At 41.4% G+C, this 17439-nt stretch overlaps 1 protein-coding gene across 6 annotated transcripts in view; it reads left to right on the top strand.

The window, feature by feature from the left end:
- The window catches only part of GRM1 (glutamate metabotropic receptor 1), a 201123-nt gene that overhangs the window by 170901 nt on the left and 12783 nt on the right, over nt 1–17439 (top strand). Inside the window, exon 8 of one of the 6 annotated variants that reach the window (XM_074896599.1) lies at nt 15698–15782. The exons of the other annotated variants lie outside the window; for them this stretch is intronic. Coding sequence (XP_074752700.1) covers nt 15698–15758 — 61 coding nt within the window. The 3' untranslated portion in view covers nt 15759–15782. The remainder of the gene's footprint in view (nt 1–15697; nt 15783–17439) is intronic. 6 annotated transcript variants of the gene reach the window in all.

Here is a 17439-nt window from a genome sequence, read left to right as displayed (position 1 = left end):
TTAAAAGATCCAAATGCATTATATTTAGAATACAGTTTATATTATGAGAAAATATTTCATCCTATTCCTGAACTTTTCCCTCAGCACTGTCATGTTAAAAAAAAAAAAAAAAATAGCCAGCAGTGTTTACCTGAGCTTTTTAGCAATCCGTTGCATAATTCTAGTAAGATTTTCTTGACCTCTCTGTTAAGCCTGTGTGAGTGGTATGAAGCAAAAAAGCTCTACAGAGTTTTAAGGTGCTCTTCTAAACTAAAAGCTCAACATCTAGTTAATATGCTTTTTTGTCTCATGTCAAGCCTCCAGATCTTTTACACAGCAAAATCCCAACCTCTGACCTAAACCTCTTGTGCAGTTACTGCGATGTTTTTCACCTAAACCAGCACAGATGAGGAGGCATGCTAGGCTTGCTGATGGAGAAGGACAACATACCTCTGCACATGGGCATGAAGAACTGAAAGCATTATAGTATTCAAACATGCAGCTTTGGAAATAAAGTCACAAGACAGCGCAAAAATTCATTACAGGGCTTTGGAGGGTATTTTAGCTCCTAGCAGAATCCATTGCAAAGCTGTTGGGGACATTGTGCTGACACAGATAAAAAAGCATGAGTCACTGAGGAAACCAAGAAGGTAAAAGTAGAATTTACTGGAGCCTTTGAAGCACCTAAATAATGTGTAGTCAGGTCCTGAAACAGGACTTGAAACTACTGGAACATGCTTAATGCCCACAGGAACGGCCTCCAGGCTGATTTTCAAAGGCTTTTTCATTTCCTATTAAAATCTGGGATTTATTTGGCAGATTTTCAGTAATTCAGATCCCTAAGTATGTTTCTCTGCTGCTTGATTCTGTAATTGTCCCTCCCTATGGCCACATTTTTCTGTCTGTAAGTGACCAGCAGTGCTTCACTCAAAAGATTTCCAGCTTTCTTACAACAACTTTCCATCCATTTTCTTGTTATCTCTTCTCTCTTGTCCTAGCTTGTATTTTTTTCTACTTTTTAAATTTTCATCTCTTTTCCTGCCTCTGTCAAACCTCTCCTCTGCTAATCCAGTAAACTCCAACTCCTAAATAGAAAAGTGGCATCCATCTAAATTAAATTGCTGTGCAGATACAGAGTTAAACTGAGTTTTTAAAATGGAAACTAGTTTACATTTACGAGGGCAAATCAAACTTATACAAGCCTCGATAAAACACTCACATACAACATTGCACTGTTAGTTTAACTAGTATAGCTTGGGGACTAGAGAAAGCCAAGCTGCTCTTCCTTTCTCCTTCCTAAAAGCAGAGATAAAGAATTAACAAGGAAGTCTGCTAACACAGGATCTATTACTCAATTCAAAACCTTCAGCTACATCTGGTGCTGATACATAGGTCAGAAAGTCCTCTGAAAAATATCTGTCCCAGCTGCATTACCCACAGAGTTTCACTGAAAATTAGTTGTTTAGTAACACTGGTCTCCACTTAAATAACAAAGCACATTGCTTTTACTGATCTGTTGCACTTTAAAGATGCCATGTGCACTCATGAGGGTTTGAACTCTATCTTACTTGGTTAAATTAAACTATAAGCAATTAGAGCCAGCACTGTTTTAAATAGAGCTGGCTGGGAAATCGCCAATGGAATATGTTTTCTGATCAGAAAACTCTGACTTCTCAAAATGTTTCATAGAATTAGGCTTTAATGGTAGGGATCCTTTCTGTGTTGTTTTTTTCTCATGGAGAGATGAAGACATTTGGAAAGTGTGAGAGAACTTTAGCCCAACAGCCATGAGTTAAGAAACTCACTTAGGTTAAGAGTGTCTTCTTAACTTCCCAGGTGAACACCCTATAACTTACCCACTGTCCCAGGGTAAGTCTCCTCCTTTCTCTCTGTTCTTGACCAGCAGTGTGTCCTGGAACAGAGCAAAAATCCTGATGCAAACCCTAGAAAAATATTTTGTATTATTTCGTGAGAAACCTTGAATCTGGGTCTGAGAGATCCCTTGCAAGTGTCTTCAGTACCAAGCTATTGTCAGTCTCTCTCTCTTGTCAAATTAATATTTAAATATGTATAAAAAAATGTAATCATTCCATCAGGAGAGCTAGAGAGGCAGTGATATCTGCTGTTTTCATTGAAGCTTTGTGGGGGCATTTATTGCTTGAGTTTTCATCTTGATGACATTATGAGATCCTGGCTGTTACAGGATGATGACATAACAGTGTTTTTTAGGAGAGGCTTTTTAATCTTTTCTCTTTTTTTCCCCAGCTGTGAGATTGTAACTTTCAGATATAGATCTTGCTGTGATCATTAGCCTTGTTTTTGACCACAAATGTTACTTTGGCCTATGAGGGTCAATCAGCTTGAAGAGTAGTATTCCTGTACAGTGCCTGTACGATTGCTTCCCTGAGGAAGAAATGCTCCTTTCTGTACTACGTGCAGAAAAAATAACCAGTGACACTGAAGATGCTGCTCTTGAGGAGAGTTCAGGAAACACCTTCTCCAGTCACTGCTTCAAATGTGCAGGAGGCACACTGTGTGCAAGAGGTTGAAGCCAGGCCTGCAGCCTGCAAGTCTGTTGTATTGCTTTTCTACAGTCCACACACACACTTCAAACAGAGTTTGAGCCACACAGTAAGGCTCGCCTCTTCCCCCATGCTTCTTGTGGGCTACAGTGGCATGAGAAGGATCAGTGTGGCAGAGGGGACCACAGGAGATAAGTTTGTTGGGCATCTTTGGGTAATTAGCTTCAGGTCTGGCCTTAGTCTTCACATATAAATGACTTTAAATTTATGATTGAGACCCCAGGTCTGGACACCATTTTAGTGCATTTTGAATCAGAATAAATAAGGATTTAGTTGTCAAGATAAATTGTGTAGCAAAATCTGAGTTGATAGGAAGGCCAACCAGCAAGACTCACTGAGTGGCCAGAACTCCACATTAATGCATAAGCCACCTGCTTCCCTGCTTGTAATTTTAATATATTTGCATTCAGTTATTTTTCCTCCAGCTGTCTGCCCTCAGAAATGAATGGCTGATTTTAAATATTTCCAAACATGTATTTTTATTTATCTTTTTAACGTGTTTTGGCAGTCCATGCCTCTAGGCTGCTCTCACAGGCATCCACTTTAAGCAATGTCTGGACAGTCACCTGGGCCAAGGATGTCTCAAAAATGGTTTAATTTTATTCCAGTAAAAAACATCAGGCAACCCAACATCCCCTTGTACCTTCTCCTTGCTTCTTTTACAGGAGCCTGTTCCTGTTTTTTGTCCTTTCAACTCTGCATTGGGTCCCTACATACAGTTTTTTAACTGTGAATCAGGTTTCTCAATTACACCTAGTAACACCTGTCTGTTCCCTTACCAAGGCTTAGGGAACCATCTGCTTTTTTGTCTTGCCAGTTACAGAATTATCTCTCAGTATTCTTAAGTCATTCTTTCTCTTTAAACTGACTTGCTGAGTTGCCATTTCATCTTAAGCAAGCTGTGCTGACATGCTGCATTTTTCTGGGACTCATTTCTCTTGGAGACTCACAGTCCACAAAGGTTTTTGGGCTCCTCAGCTCCTTCATTCTCAAAGCCTCCCACAGACAGTGAAGGGAATCTTAGCATAAGTACATCCAGAAGGCAGGACATTTAATTTCCCTGTGTTTTTGTGGTAGTGGGAGGAGGCAAATGAACAATGCAGCATGTCAAGAGTTGGAGCTTCCAGAAACAGAGTAGATGTTCAGCATGTTCAGTTGCAGTCATAAGCATGCAGATCTTTTATAGCCTCTCACTTGATCTAACCTGAGTGCCTTGTCATAGGAAGAGATGCTCTGGAGTATTTCATCTTCTCGCTCTCAGGTTACTACTCCATGCAGTCAATATGCTATCATTAAGCAGGGGGTTATGGAGATAAGGGGGGAGGGAGGAGAAGTGTGAACAGAACATGAAAACACTTTTACTGTAAGTAAAACGATGGCTTTTGTCTTGACCTCTGCAGGCTGTGTGAAATTGAACAAAACCAATCTCAACTTGGCACAGCCACAGAGGGAATATTTCGCTCTATCTGGTTGAAATGCATTAAAAGATCTGAAACAAGAAGATTTAGTGGAAAGTGTAAGGAGGATTAATAGTAAATCGTCACCATTTTACCTTCTCCTATAAAAGATAATATATTGTTAAACTCCTGCACTTCAGGACATGAGCCCAATCTGAGAAGTCTACAATATATTTAAGTATTTTCTTTGGTCTTAAATTTTGTCACCTTGCCTTCAGCATGTAAGAATTATCTTTAAATGCTTGCTGTACTGATTACTCTCTAGTGTAGTTTTATCTTCTTACAGCATTGCCAAAACAGTATAGAGACAATTGATGAATCTAATAGGAAATGGTAGGCTAGCCTGCTTTGCAATTTAGAAAACTGATGCAGTGGGTAAACTTCTCATGTCCTGAGGAGTATTGCATACACAATAAGACATCCCTTTATTTTTACCGTTACAGACTTGGGGAAATACCAAAATCCAAGGCAGTTTCACTTAAACCTGCTGGGCCTGCACAGCCATCCTGCTGAGGCTTACCCCAGAGGGGAAAGGCATATTACAGAAGAGACTTTTGGAACAGCGGATAGGTTGTAAGATCCTGCAAGTGGGAAATAATACAAGGATTAAAAACAAAACAAAAGATAGTGGGAAAAATGATACAGTGCAGGTTAGGTTTTTATTTAAATAATTCCTTTAACATCGTATATCTGATCTCTCCATTAACCTAGCAATAAAGTGTTGACATCCAGGCCCTGTTTTCAGTGCTGTCCCTGTAGAGCAGTGGCACCACAGGGTGCAAGGCACGGTCTGTGACTGTGCAGCTCCTGGCTCCCTGTCAGGGCACAGGGCTCCACAACCACGGGGCACTTGGCTTACCCTTGCATCCCACCCAGGGCTTATCATGGAGGATTCTGCTTCCTTTACGGTACAGATGAAGATGTGCCAGCTCTGTGCTGCTCCCTAGTGCCACAGCTGTCACAGGGAAGGCAGGTGGCACCCTGGTCTGGCTCGACTCATCTCCCCATCACAGCCCGCCCTGACATTTGCCTAGCTTCTGTATTCAGTGTAGTCCTTCACCCTTTTCTGAGGTTGCAGTGCATTTTTGGGAAAGCATCTTGTGTGCTCACAAGGATAGTTGGAAGTTTTAATGCCAAGAATCTCTCTCAGCAGTTGGTACATTAGCTGGTTTTGCTGGGCTATTTACTGGACTTAAACCATTAATGATTTTCTGGACACATAACACTGTGACAGGTAACGACTCTTACCCAGTTCTCTCATGTATGTGATGTGAATTTCAAATAAGAAAATTCAGCAAACTCAGTCAAGCTGTTCAGTCCTTGTCTGTATATTGATTTAAGTGAACATTTAAAACTCCCAGAAGACAGTTACATGTTTCCAAAGGGACTCTTACAATTGATGTTAAAGAATTAGAAAGAAACACAAAATAAGGGGGACCAAAACTTAATAATATGATAGAAATCTCTTCTAGGGCTGCTGCAGGATTGTCCATTAAATTCAAGCTATGTAATTATACGTAATGTTGTCCTCTGTAGCCTTGAGTTTGAATTTGCTTTAATAGATATGATGTAGTTCTGTCCCATGCACCAAAAAAGCACAGAGTATGTGATAAGTAACTCTGAGATGTCACTTTCACACTTACATTCTTTATAGTTATTTAAATGAATACTAAAACTCCTATTTATTTAAAAACCTGTCATGGCAAATGTGTATACAAAATTGTGTGTCTGTGTATAATTGGTCTGGAGATAGAGAATTTTTTTCCTTCTAATGAGAAATAAGGGGCAAGGTTGCATACAGCACTCTAAGTTTTCCTTGCAAATAGCCCAGCTAAAGGGAGTCCCAGAACATGCATAACCAATCACATGTCACTCTTAAGGCAAGCACAGGAGGAGGGACAGATCTACAGTATGATTGGGATGATTGTCATCGAGTACAAGCCAAGAGGTCTAGCAGTTTAGGCTAATTATTCTGGGTTTCCTTCGGTGACCAAACAGGGGCTGCCCAAGACTACATTTAAGGGAAATAAATTAGAAAAGCAATGAGGTTTTGCAGTGGCCTCCCAGTTTATCCCAGTGGAGATAAACCCCCTCTCACACAAAACCCAGGTTATATTGAATTAGTTTACAGGGCAAAGTACCTGCACCTTGCACTCCCATCCAGACTTCTGCTTCTTTGTTATCAGTCAGAACCACATTTTCTTGGATGGTCCTTTCAGGTGAAAGGGTTGTTGTGTAAGGTTTGATGTCATTTCCTCCCTTTCTCAGAAGTTTCCAGTCCAGGGCAGTTTTGCCATTTTCCTTCCATGGATATTTACAACTATGTTCTCTCTGGGGATCTGACAGGGCATAAACCCAAGGAATGGTCTCTGAGTGCAGCCTGGCTCTTACCAAAGGACTCCCAGAGAACTTCGCTTTACAGCTCCTTCTCTTGTTTTGCTGTTCTCAAGATGCTGAATCACAAAATGTTGTTTTACTTACGGGCACTGCTGTAGCACCAGGCAGCTTTGTATAATGAATCTCAATACTTAAACACAATGACGCATAGGTACACAATCACATCAGAGCGGAGCTTTACAGTTATGTACCGCAATGTCTCCTTCCTGACTGAAGGGAAGCAAAGGCAGTACTACAGAAATCCCAGGGAAGGCTAGTATCTTTCTTGGCATAAAACATGGGAATAAGGACACCACTTGTAATTTAATTTCTTGCTTGACTGGATCACTTATTACATTTCCTTGTATTTTTGTATTTGTATATATTATTTATTGTATTTTTATTCTGAAATGTAGTCATAACAATCCAGTTGGGATGCTACAAAAATACACCAGCTCAACAGTGACACCAACATAAATATAAGCAAGTGATGTTTATCTGCTTATCATCATAATCTCATATTGCTTTTGGTTAAAATTCTCTCTATAAGAAAAATGAGGAAGAAAAGTTCTCTTTTTAAGAGTGTCAAGTAAATAAATATATGTTGAAGGTTACGTCCAGATAAGCACCTAAAATCCTGGATATTTCCCTGTATTACATTATAGAAGTCAGATTCCAATTCTCATAAGCACATACTGAGGAAAAAAAACAAAACATAAACCCATGTTTGGGGAAGTGATCTGAAATATAATTTTAAAGTACATAACAACCATTTATTTATTTAATTCAGCATTTTAACATGGAGTTGAAAAAATAACTGAAATACAAATCTCCTAGAGGCTACTTAAAGATTTTTAAAGCCAGGAATGCATTTTACCTCCTTCTTATCCTCAAAAGTATGATGTTTCAGCCCTGTGCCTCAGTATTCACCTCTCCTCAGCAGAAGCAAACAGAGCTGTGACATTTCACGAACACATGATAATTCACATACAAATACTTTGCTAGAATAAATACACAGGATATTCTGCAAGTGTTTATTCTGCGGGGATCTCTGAGCCACCTTGTGGTTTCATACGTATTTGAGCTAATTTAGAGGTGATCAAAAACTGGGATATTGAAGGATATCATGCGGATCTTCAATATGCTCTATATAAGGATAAGGCTATAAAACAGCATGAGCACTATACACATCTATATACAGTTAATACAGGGGTTTGGTTTGTTCCTCAAATTAAGATGTAGTCTGTAAAATATTCTTAATTCATCCTAGCAATTCAGTGCAAAGTTACTAACATGAAATGCAGAAGTACTGCTAATTTATTTAATCCTTTTTCATGCTTAGGGACACACAAGCACATAAGAGCCCAAGAAGAGGACAGCACTGTTGGATGTCACCTCTTTCACTGATGTGAAAGGCATCTTGCATTCTGGCTTGTCCACCGAGCTTATCCCTGCCTGCAATGAGCTTATCCCTTTGCCTGGGGATGCCCCACAAAACAAAACACTGCAAGACAAACTGCAGATGCAGCAAACACATGCTAACGGAGCACCTGATTTTTAGCAAGACTCTAATTCGTAGGTGAATCACACCCCCAGAGAGAGAAGACAGTTTGTCTATGTTAAGGGACTGTAGGCATGTACGGTTTTCCACCCTGTTAGAAATTAAATTGTCTGAGCAGGGGTTATCCTGATTATACAGTGTTAGTATCAGTCCAGTACTGCTCTATGTTTCATTAGAGAAGTATCTTTGAAGACCTTGGTGGATGTCACTAGCACATACGTTTTGTTTGCTGTGGGAAGAGGACTGCACATTGCTCTGTCAGTTGATCACTAATGTGTTTCAAAACAAATTTGTCAGGATGATGTCTGCTGTCACCTAGGCACAAACACCTGATTATGGTGACTTACATCATCACTATAATTGGGGAAAGCTCTCCCCACTTCTGCCCTATCCTGAGGAAGGATTTGAAAAAAATTCTCGGCAGCAGTAGCTCAGGTTAGCTCCCACACACTATTTGTGCTTCCAGAGCTGGGAGTATTTCTGACAATGGGAGTTTTACTAAGCTTTGGAAACAAAAGTCAAGCAGATTCAGCATACATATGCCTCAACAGCATGAACCACTGCTGATCACACTAGCCTTTGCAAGACCACAGCCTGCACACCTTTGTGCCTTACTGTCATCATCACCAGGGTTACAGTTATTACAGGGACAGGACATACACAGCACACTAGCCAGGCATCTGCAGAAGCCTATTTTTCTTAATATACTCCAAAATTCAGATGCATTCATTTAAAAACACCTGTTCTACCTCATACAACATTTAATGCCATCCTGATTTTTCCATTCTTCACATTACTTTCACAGAGAAGATGCAGAGACTAGTACTGGATACAATGTATGGCAAAGCAGAGGCTAACTTCTGGTGCACTACTCAGTCCAAAATCTGGATGTAGTCTTTGCTAAATGCCTGTCCACTGATGTTCATAATGGAGCAACTTTCTTTCTTCTCTTTATTTCAGTCTACGGTGATTTAAGAGTTTGTAAAAGGAAGAGTGAGGAATTTAAAAATCTCCATCTTTGCTTACTGCTTGACTTTGATTTTCTTTTAGCTAGTATGGTTTGATGCTTTTTTCACCTGTCTTCTGACACCGTTTTCCATCTGTCCCAAATGCACTGAGAACCACTCACACCCAGAGCAGAGATCTGACCACATTCTCCTCTGTTCTCCTGGTTCTTAGCTCTGTGCCCCAAGGATTCTGAATAGCAAAACCAGCACTGCCAGATCTTTATTTGGGGTTTCCAGACCCAGGTCTGGAAGTCTGCAGAACAGACTGTAACTGATTTAATATCCACACAGGAGACATCCACTGTCAAAGAGCCACTAATAATCATGGTCAACAACAGAAGTTATGTTCTCGGCTATGCCAAAGGACTCTAAGAAACCACTTTAAGTGTGGGTTGAAAAGGAAAATATATTGTATCAACAGAACATCTGCCTCCACATGAAAGTTGTTACAGACTATTTATTTTTTAAATAACCAGTTAGCTAATTCTTCAGAGCATGTATGTGCTCTGGCATTCAGTCTCCCACACCTAACAAGCATGGGTTAAAAGGCATTATCACTGTAAACAGCAAACAGTTGTGCAGTCTAGAAGGAATCACGCAATTTGTCACTTTAAAGCCTACTTGAAAACTAAAAGCCCCAGGTTTCGTATTACTACATTATGAACAATTTACCATCTCTAGTTTACTGCTTCACTTATCTGTTCTTAAGCTGTTTCCCCTTCTCTGCTCAGTGGTTCTTCTTTTGTGACATGCAGGATGTGGTTTTCTTCCACACTGCAAAATTAACCTTACAGAGAGAAAAAAAAAAAAAAAGAAAAAGAAAAAAGTGAATTATTGTCTGCTGGATTGTCCTTGAGCTAGATCTCAAGGTCAGGTAAACTTTAATGTCAGCACCAGAGAAGGTGTCCCTGCTGCCCTTGGTTTGGGGAATGGGACGAGAGTTGTCCCCTTCAGCATCAAATCATTAGATTAGCTCAGCTGCGTTGCAGCACCACAGCCAGAGATATCAAAGCTGATCTTAAACTCTAGCAAAACAAGTGCCCCCTGACCTGATTCTAGCAGCTCCTCGCTAGTAGATGGTTTGCTGATGTTTGCAGTTTTAGTCTGAGCAGTCCCAGCTACCCCCAGAGAATCACAGGCTCAGTTTAAGTGCCCACCTGCAAGCCACCTTCTAGCCAGTATATCCACCTTCTCTTTACCCAGTGCTATCAATCTTTCCTCAGCCTTAGTGTGATAAAGCCAGGAATGTCTGCTCTTGTTGCTTTCTTACTTAAAGCTCTTGCTAGACTTCCCCTCTACTTCCATGGAAAATATTTTTCTACCTTCTCTTCTGGCCATTTCTTTTCATGGCACAAGCTAGATCATTTCAGATGGTTCAGTTCCACCTGTTTTGTCTGGCTTGCAAGTCTTGCATGCCCAGATCAAGGGTTGTCTGGAAATCGGGACTTACTTCACATACTCATTTTTTTGCACCCCAAAGCTCCCCAAACCAGCCAGCTGACCAGACAGCCAGCAGCAAAATACCCAAGAAACAACCACACAAACAAAACCCAAGCAAATCCCAAAGTCTGTGTAAGCCCCCATGGAGGGATTATCTTCCTTGAGCAGACCAACAAGGACTGACAAGGGACTATGCTTGAAAGCATAGCCACAGCAGCACAAACCACTGCAAAAAATGCCCAGTGAGCAGATGAAGCACGTGGGTGGCATTAACCCCACTGCTGCTGGCTCTGTGCCCCAGCTGGCAGGTTAATGCCCTGAGCATGCAGGGACACCCCAGCAGCTCCTCAGGGGTCCTTGGGAGCTCACGTGTGCACAGTGTGGGCTCACGGGACTGTAGCAGGGGCTCATGTGTGTGGGCAGTGGGAGCTCGCATGTGTGAGCGGTACAGGTTCCTGTGGGGTACAAATGGCCCCTGGCATCTCTGTGCTCCCCAGTCAGTGACCAGTCCTTCCTCCTTCACTTTCTCGTGTTCTGAAGCATAAGGCTATACACATTTCTTAATCCTTAGGGTTATATAGGTTATCTCAAAAACCTCTTCTGCCGCCATCCTGGACAGCCAAGATATTTGCCTGTGGCTACTTTGGGCTGTTATAGCCTGTAAATCCACAAATGCTTTAAGCTGCCCTAAACCAGAAATTACACCTGAAGCCTTCTTTACCCCATGCTGTCTCTTCACTTATGTAGGAATGAGGACCTGGGTGGCTATGTCACAAACTGGAGCCAGGAACAGATAATATCTCTTCCTCCTTTCTTTTTCTGGTTTAGCTGTGACCTAGATTAGGTGTCCCTGTCATTCTCTGTCATCTGATTGAGCAATCGCACCAAGGGTTGCGCTGTGGCAAAGGGGTGCATGGAGCAGCAGGAGTGAGCAGCCGGGGAGGGCCAAGGTGCTCCCCTGGGCGCACAGCTGGCTCCTGCTGGCCCCGAGTGACCTGAAGCGCAGCCTTAGTTCTGTCTCCACTGTGCAGCTCAGTGCTGGGTCTTTCTGGGCATCCTACTGGGACTATGTTGTCCTTGGTGACTGTGACTGTTCTGTCCTCTTTGGCAGATGCGCACACCTTGACAGAGAGGGGGTGTGCTGTGAAATCCCTCCAGCTCCTCAGTCCTGCATGCGTGATATTTATCTGTATAGCTCACTCTGCCTGGCAAGGGTGAATGACCCTGTAACCTCCCTCCTACTTACAGTGCTTTTTGCTCCTCAATTCTTAATGATTTCTTTCTCTCCAAAAACTGCCACTGCACCATTGATTAGCATAATTAAGTTAAAACTCAGATAAATTATTGCAAACCGTCACTTAGCTTGGAATTCAGGACTCGTGTTTTAAAAATGAGTCTGTACTGAAAACCTGACCGTCTTCCCAACCTCATCTATTGAGTTAACGTAATATATAGCAGAAATCTTCTATCAGATCCTGGCTTAAACAAAAGGCATTGAAAATGCAGCTCCTCTTCCTACAGGAAAAGGACATGGCCTTGCTTCTTTTTATGTAGCTATATCTTGATCCAGCCAAGACAACCATATATAAACCCTGACCTTTCAAGGACACAAATGTCAGAAGATGAACATGCTTCTGCCTAGGAAGATGCTAGATTTAGAGAGACAAGAGGATTTTGGATGAGTTTAGTTGAGCACTTTACTGATCCAGTTCTAAACACGAAGTGTGCTTACTTCCTCAGTCACCTTGCAGTCTGTTAGAGGATTGAGGAGGTGAAACGCAGGCTAGAATGTTTCTGGTGTTGAGTTGTCCCTTAGGAGTGGGGAGGGCAGTCAGTCTGAATGCCGGAGCAGGAATTACTCTAGGATGTGATGGCAGTGTACCACAGGGCACATGGCACAAGGTTTCTCCTTTCCTGTATTAAAGCTATGGGTTACACGTAAATTCTTAAAATCTAGGGAATGATTCAGGACTATCACTGTAATTTTCAGCATGATGCCATCATCACTTCTCTTGAATTTCCTCCCCAGCTTGCTTTCTTCCTAATGTTATTGATTGTCAGTTGTTTCAGATTAGATTGTATAAAATCTGGGGCTATGCTTTTCTGCATGTTTTTGACTGTGGGGAATGTGAAAGCTTTTCTTACAGCTGGGACAACATCTAGGCTGGAGGATCTCTGACTGTGGCTTCAGATGATAAGTAACACAGTGTCCTGTGCTTCAGTTGTCTTTGACACCAGACAGATTCATTCAATTTGCGTCTGTTTGGAGAGTCTGGTTGAGCAGAGAGAGTAATTCCAGAGCAGAAGGTGAATGTTTCTAGTTCCATAGCTGTTCAGATATAAAACATTACAGATAGCAATTTACACTTTCCTGCAATCCTGACACAGCTGTTTGCCTCGTGGGATGATTCATTTACACTTAAGAGAAAAAATAGTGGCAGGAATGACTCTTCTCTCAGATCCTCTATATTCCTCACTGCAGATTTTAACAGGACTGTTACCTACCCTGTTCTGAATGACTGGCTAGAAGCTTTTTTCTGCTTCAAAGAACATAAAGTAAAGAAATTAATGCACTTCTTTCAGGAACCCTCTGCCCTTCCACCCTGTTTCCTCTGCCAGACTCCCTGTTAGTGCACCCAGGGGTTCATTAGAAAGCTGTTCAGACATTTTCATGATAGTACGCCAACTTCTTGTTCAAATGCGCAGAAGATCCATCCTGCCTCTGGGCTCAGGATACAAATTACCACTCAGCAGGAATTACCCATAAGAAGACTTCCCCCCAAATGACCCATTAATCCTCATCTTGTAAAGATGGGCAGGCTACCTAAATTTTTGGTAACCACAGAAATGTACGTGAAGTGCCATCACTGACTCCAAGGCTGGGAGGAAGAAGAGGGGATACACTATCATAATTAAAAACAGAAGGAAAAAAGAGAGGTACAGAGATCTGGAAAATAATTCTGAATCAGGGATCTGCAGTATTAGCATACACTACTACTAAGATAAAGCAGGCCTGCAAGGATACTTCAAATTGAATGCTTCAAAACAATTTATTGTTATTTATGCAGTTGACACTGATTTGATAATTGCAAAATAATTCACTGAAGTATAATCAACATATGCACTACATTTCTCATAACACTATAAATCTAATTTCACTCTAAATCCAAGTTCAAAATCTATTGAACCATGAACCTTGAGATTTAGAGCTGATTTCTGTAGTGTATATGCTGTATATCAGCATATGGGGATCCCCCTTGACCTTGACCAAAAGGCAGACCACTGCTTTCATGGAGCTTGGCAGCATTTTAACAACAGCCTTCCACAGAATGCAAACCTGGTGAGGCATTTGGGGGATGCATACTCTATTACATGCAATATCTGTGTTTGGTTTTGACTGAGGAGCACGACTGCAGTCACAGTAAGGAAAGAGGTCATTATATTTTGAATATGATAAGAAGCATTTTGGACCGCTTGAGAAAGAAGGCTTCTTTCTTCCTTGCACATAACAGGATTTCATAACAAGACCTACAGATGCCCAAAGTTTGGAGAGCAAAATGTTCCGAACCCACTCCAGGGGGGAGCAAGGGGCGCAACTAAGTAAGCCAGAAGTGACTGCAAACTGCAGTAGCTGAGGGACAATGGGTGACAAAGCCTGTTGACTCAGAAAGACCCAGGTCCCAAGCAGTGCTCTGAAACAAAAGTCTTCCACGTTTTCCAAGGTCCCCGAGCAAGGCTCTCCATGTCTGCGTTCCATCTATTGTGCATACACCACTGCACATGTGTGAAATATATTTAGAACTGAATTTTTCTCTCAGAAAATCAACTTCATGTTGCTACTTCTTTTATAAAATTAGCTCCCGTGACTGAATAAACTACTTATTTCTGAGTTCGAACAAAGCAAGCACAGAAAGTAGAAAACTCTTATTCTGCCAATAGATGAAAAAAACTGGAGTTCTGTAGAAATGTTGGATATTCTGTTTAATCAGAAGCTTAATAATCTCTGTAACTCTAATAGGGTGTAGGAGAGAGCATGGTAGCTAAGTTCCTGATTATGATCGCCTTTAAACTGTCAAATCTCAGAGATCTCATTACACCTGGTAAGGAATTTAATTATTCTAGAGACTTCAAAGTGAGTAGGTTTACAAAATTGCTCAGCAGTATGTCTTATTTGTGTTTTATTCATAATAGTTCAGAAGTCATCTCAAGGCATCTACCTCTCCAAAATGGGTATGCATGTATTCTGTGTACATCATGCTGTGCTCCTGTGCTTTAGTATGTAATGAGAAGAATGGCTTGTTTGGCTCATGAGCAGCTGTACTGAGTATGTAGTACATGCACATACCATCCATGAATCTGTTGTTTTGAGGTAAATAAAAGTCTGGCAAGCATGCACTATGATTGTTTGATGGGGATAAATGCTGAATTTTGATTTGCATTTTATTTGCAATACAATGACAATTTTTTTTTTTGCAGAAATTCATTGATACATTCCATGTGCAAAAATATCTGAGATTTTTGTCAAAGCACGCGTGTGTGTATATATATTTTTATTGATATTGGGTAAGACAAATGAGAGTTTGCATCCGCTTGATAGGGTAAGGAAGAAGAGAAAAATGAAGTGGAAATTGTCTTATATTAATGGCCAAAACTGCAATCTGCAATCCCTTTTTGAATTACCATTGCAGATAGAGCATCTAGGAGACTATTCATTTTGTGTCTACCTCAATAAGGCCAACATTTCCTTGAAAAAAAAAAAAAAAAGTACATGCGGTGAAATCGCATATAATGAAAGCGAGTGACCAGCTACACCTCAAAAGTAAATGAAATGTTTAGAAAAGCAGATTAGTGGAATAAGAGACACAGGAAAAAGCAGGAGCTGAGAATATACTAAAAACTCCATCAACAAAAACCTTTAGTGATGCTTTTGTAAATAAGATGTGAAAGGCAGATGCTCCTTTTTCATGATTTCACCCTGCATTGAGAATACCAGGGGAGAACTCCCTCTGACAGCTAGATGCACGGCAGCCCTTGCCATCTGCTATGTAAAGTGCATGAGGGCTCAGCAGAGGAAGCAGGAATGAACACCATGAGAAACCTATTTTAAACAGTACCATGCTGGAGTCAAGGAAAAATCCATGTGGAAGTCGAGGTGACAAGAGGAGAAAAGATGGGAAAGCCCACAGTGACCCTTAGGTGAAGGTTAGGGACAGGCACCCTATTGAGTGGTATAGCCACCATGTGTGCACATGTGTATAACCACTCACTGGGTGTCTTTTTCTTTTCAATCTTCAGGAAGAGGCAGCCAGAGTTCTCGCCCACCAGCCAGTGTCCGTCGGCACATGTGCAGCTTTGAAAAATCCCACACTGCAGTGAATGTGTAAGAGAAGCTGCATGACAAAGAGTGGTTTTACCCCTTGCTTTCTCTTTCTCATTGGTTTATCATGTCTAATGATGGGACAAATGTGGTGCATGCCATTAAAGATGGGAAAGTTGCTTATGTCCCCTGTTTCACACAATGCCTTAATCTGATTGTCCAGATGTGATGAAGAGGACACTGAATAATTTTTTTTGCAGCTTTTAGTATTTTTTTCAAAGCCTTCGACTTTATTTGTAAATGCCTACAACTTTGCAAATACATCCTTTTTTTGTACTAATTTTATCTTCTTTTTCCATTTAGCCAACATTTTTTTTCTTTTTTACAGTTTTGCATGGAGATGACATTATCCTGCGTGCTTTAAACAACAATCTAGTGGCTGTCTCACGGCAAGACACCTTTGCTGTGCACAGCTCCTGCCAGCGGTGCTTGTTAGTGAACTGCTGCTGCAGAGCCAGCAGAGGGAACACAGAAAACACTGGTTTGGTGGGATTCACAGAACAGGGAAATCATGAACAGGCACATGTGCATAAAACCAGCAGAATCTGGCCCAGGAACAAACAGTCGCCCTAAAGTACCTTTGAACAATAGCAGAGAAATTTTGCCTGTTAGAATTTCTGAATGATGTTCAGATTCTGTATGTTCTCTGTTCAGTGAACAATAGCAAAGTCCAGCTCTTCAGAAGCAAGAAGTGCAAATACTGCCCTCTGAGCAAACACAAAGCTGCTGGAGAAAACATGCTAGCTGTTGCAGAAACAGAAAGGCCTCGCCTCATTTCTTCCAGGACAGATTTATACTCGTTTCCATCTGATAAACTACAGATGTGAAACAGTCCTGCTCCCTGCCCCAGGGAAGGTTGTGCAGTGACTAGGTGAAAAGCTGCCTGTGATCCACTGACACAGCATTTTGAGCGGCACTGTCTCGCTACAGCCAGAGAGGCTGTTCAGCTCTGCTAATCAGCAACAAAGCATTCTAGTCCTGTACAGTCCCCAACAGTCTATGCTAGCTGTGGACACGTAACAATGGTGTTAATCAAATCCGCCCCTCTGATTTGCAGATCAGGAGAAATACATCAAATATGTCAGACATTTGGAGCAGTTGTGATGGTTTTACAGGGCCTGTGCAGCAACCAGATTTGCCACCCTGAAAAGCAAACTTTACAAAGCCAGTGTAAAGAGCAGTACAAACATTTTGTTATTAGCTTCCAGTCCTACAACAATATGCCCTTCTTTTCTGATCTGGAACAAGTGCTGCAGATTCCCAGGGCACAGATCACCAATTGTCTGTCTGGAAAGACTGATGACGAAATGGGAGCCCAACACAGACGTACCATTAGGAGGCAAACGCGAATGCAACAACCGATTATATTCACAAGGCATGGGTGCAGGCTGTAAAACTCCTGAGCACAGGGAAGGCTGAACCTACTGCTTTTTGCATGACAATGCTTGGGATTTTTTTTTTCATTTTGGAAAAAATAATCCTCATCCACATGAGCTCCTGAGAAACACCCCTGTTGGGACTCCAACCAGTCAATGGGACTTTAAATGCTTATGGCATCTGCACTGATAAGAAAGGCTTTAAAAAGCAGCGGAGCTTTTCAAATTGCTGAGCATGAAGCTTGCTATTTTGGCTTCCCCACCTGTCCCTGCCCCTCAGGTTT

Source organism: Athene noctua, chromosome 1 (genome assembly GCF_965140245.1).
Source record: "Athene noctua chromosome 1, bAthNoc1.hap1.1, whole genome shotgun sequence".
NCBI classification, from domain to species: Eukaryota; Metazoa; Chordata; class Aves; order Strigiformes; family Strigidae; genus Athene; species Athene noctua.
Note: the sequence above shows the minus strand (reverse complement) of the source record. Positions and strands in the feature narration are given on the sequence as shown.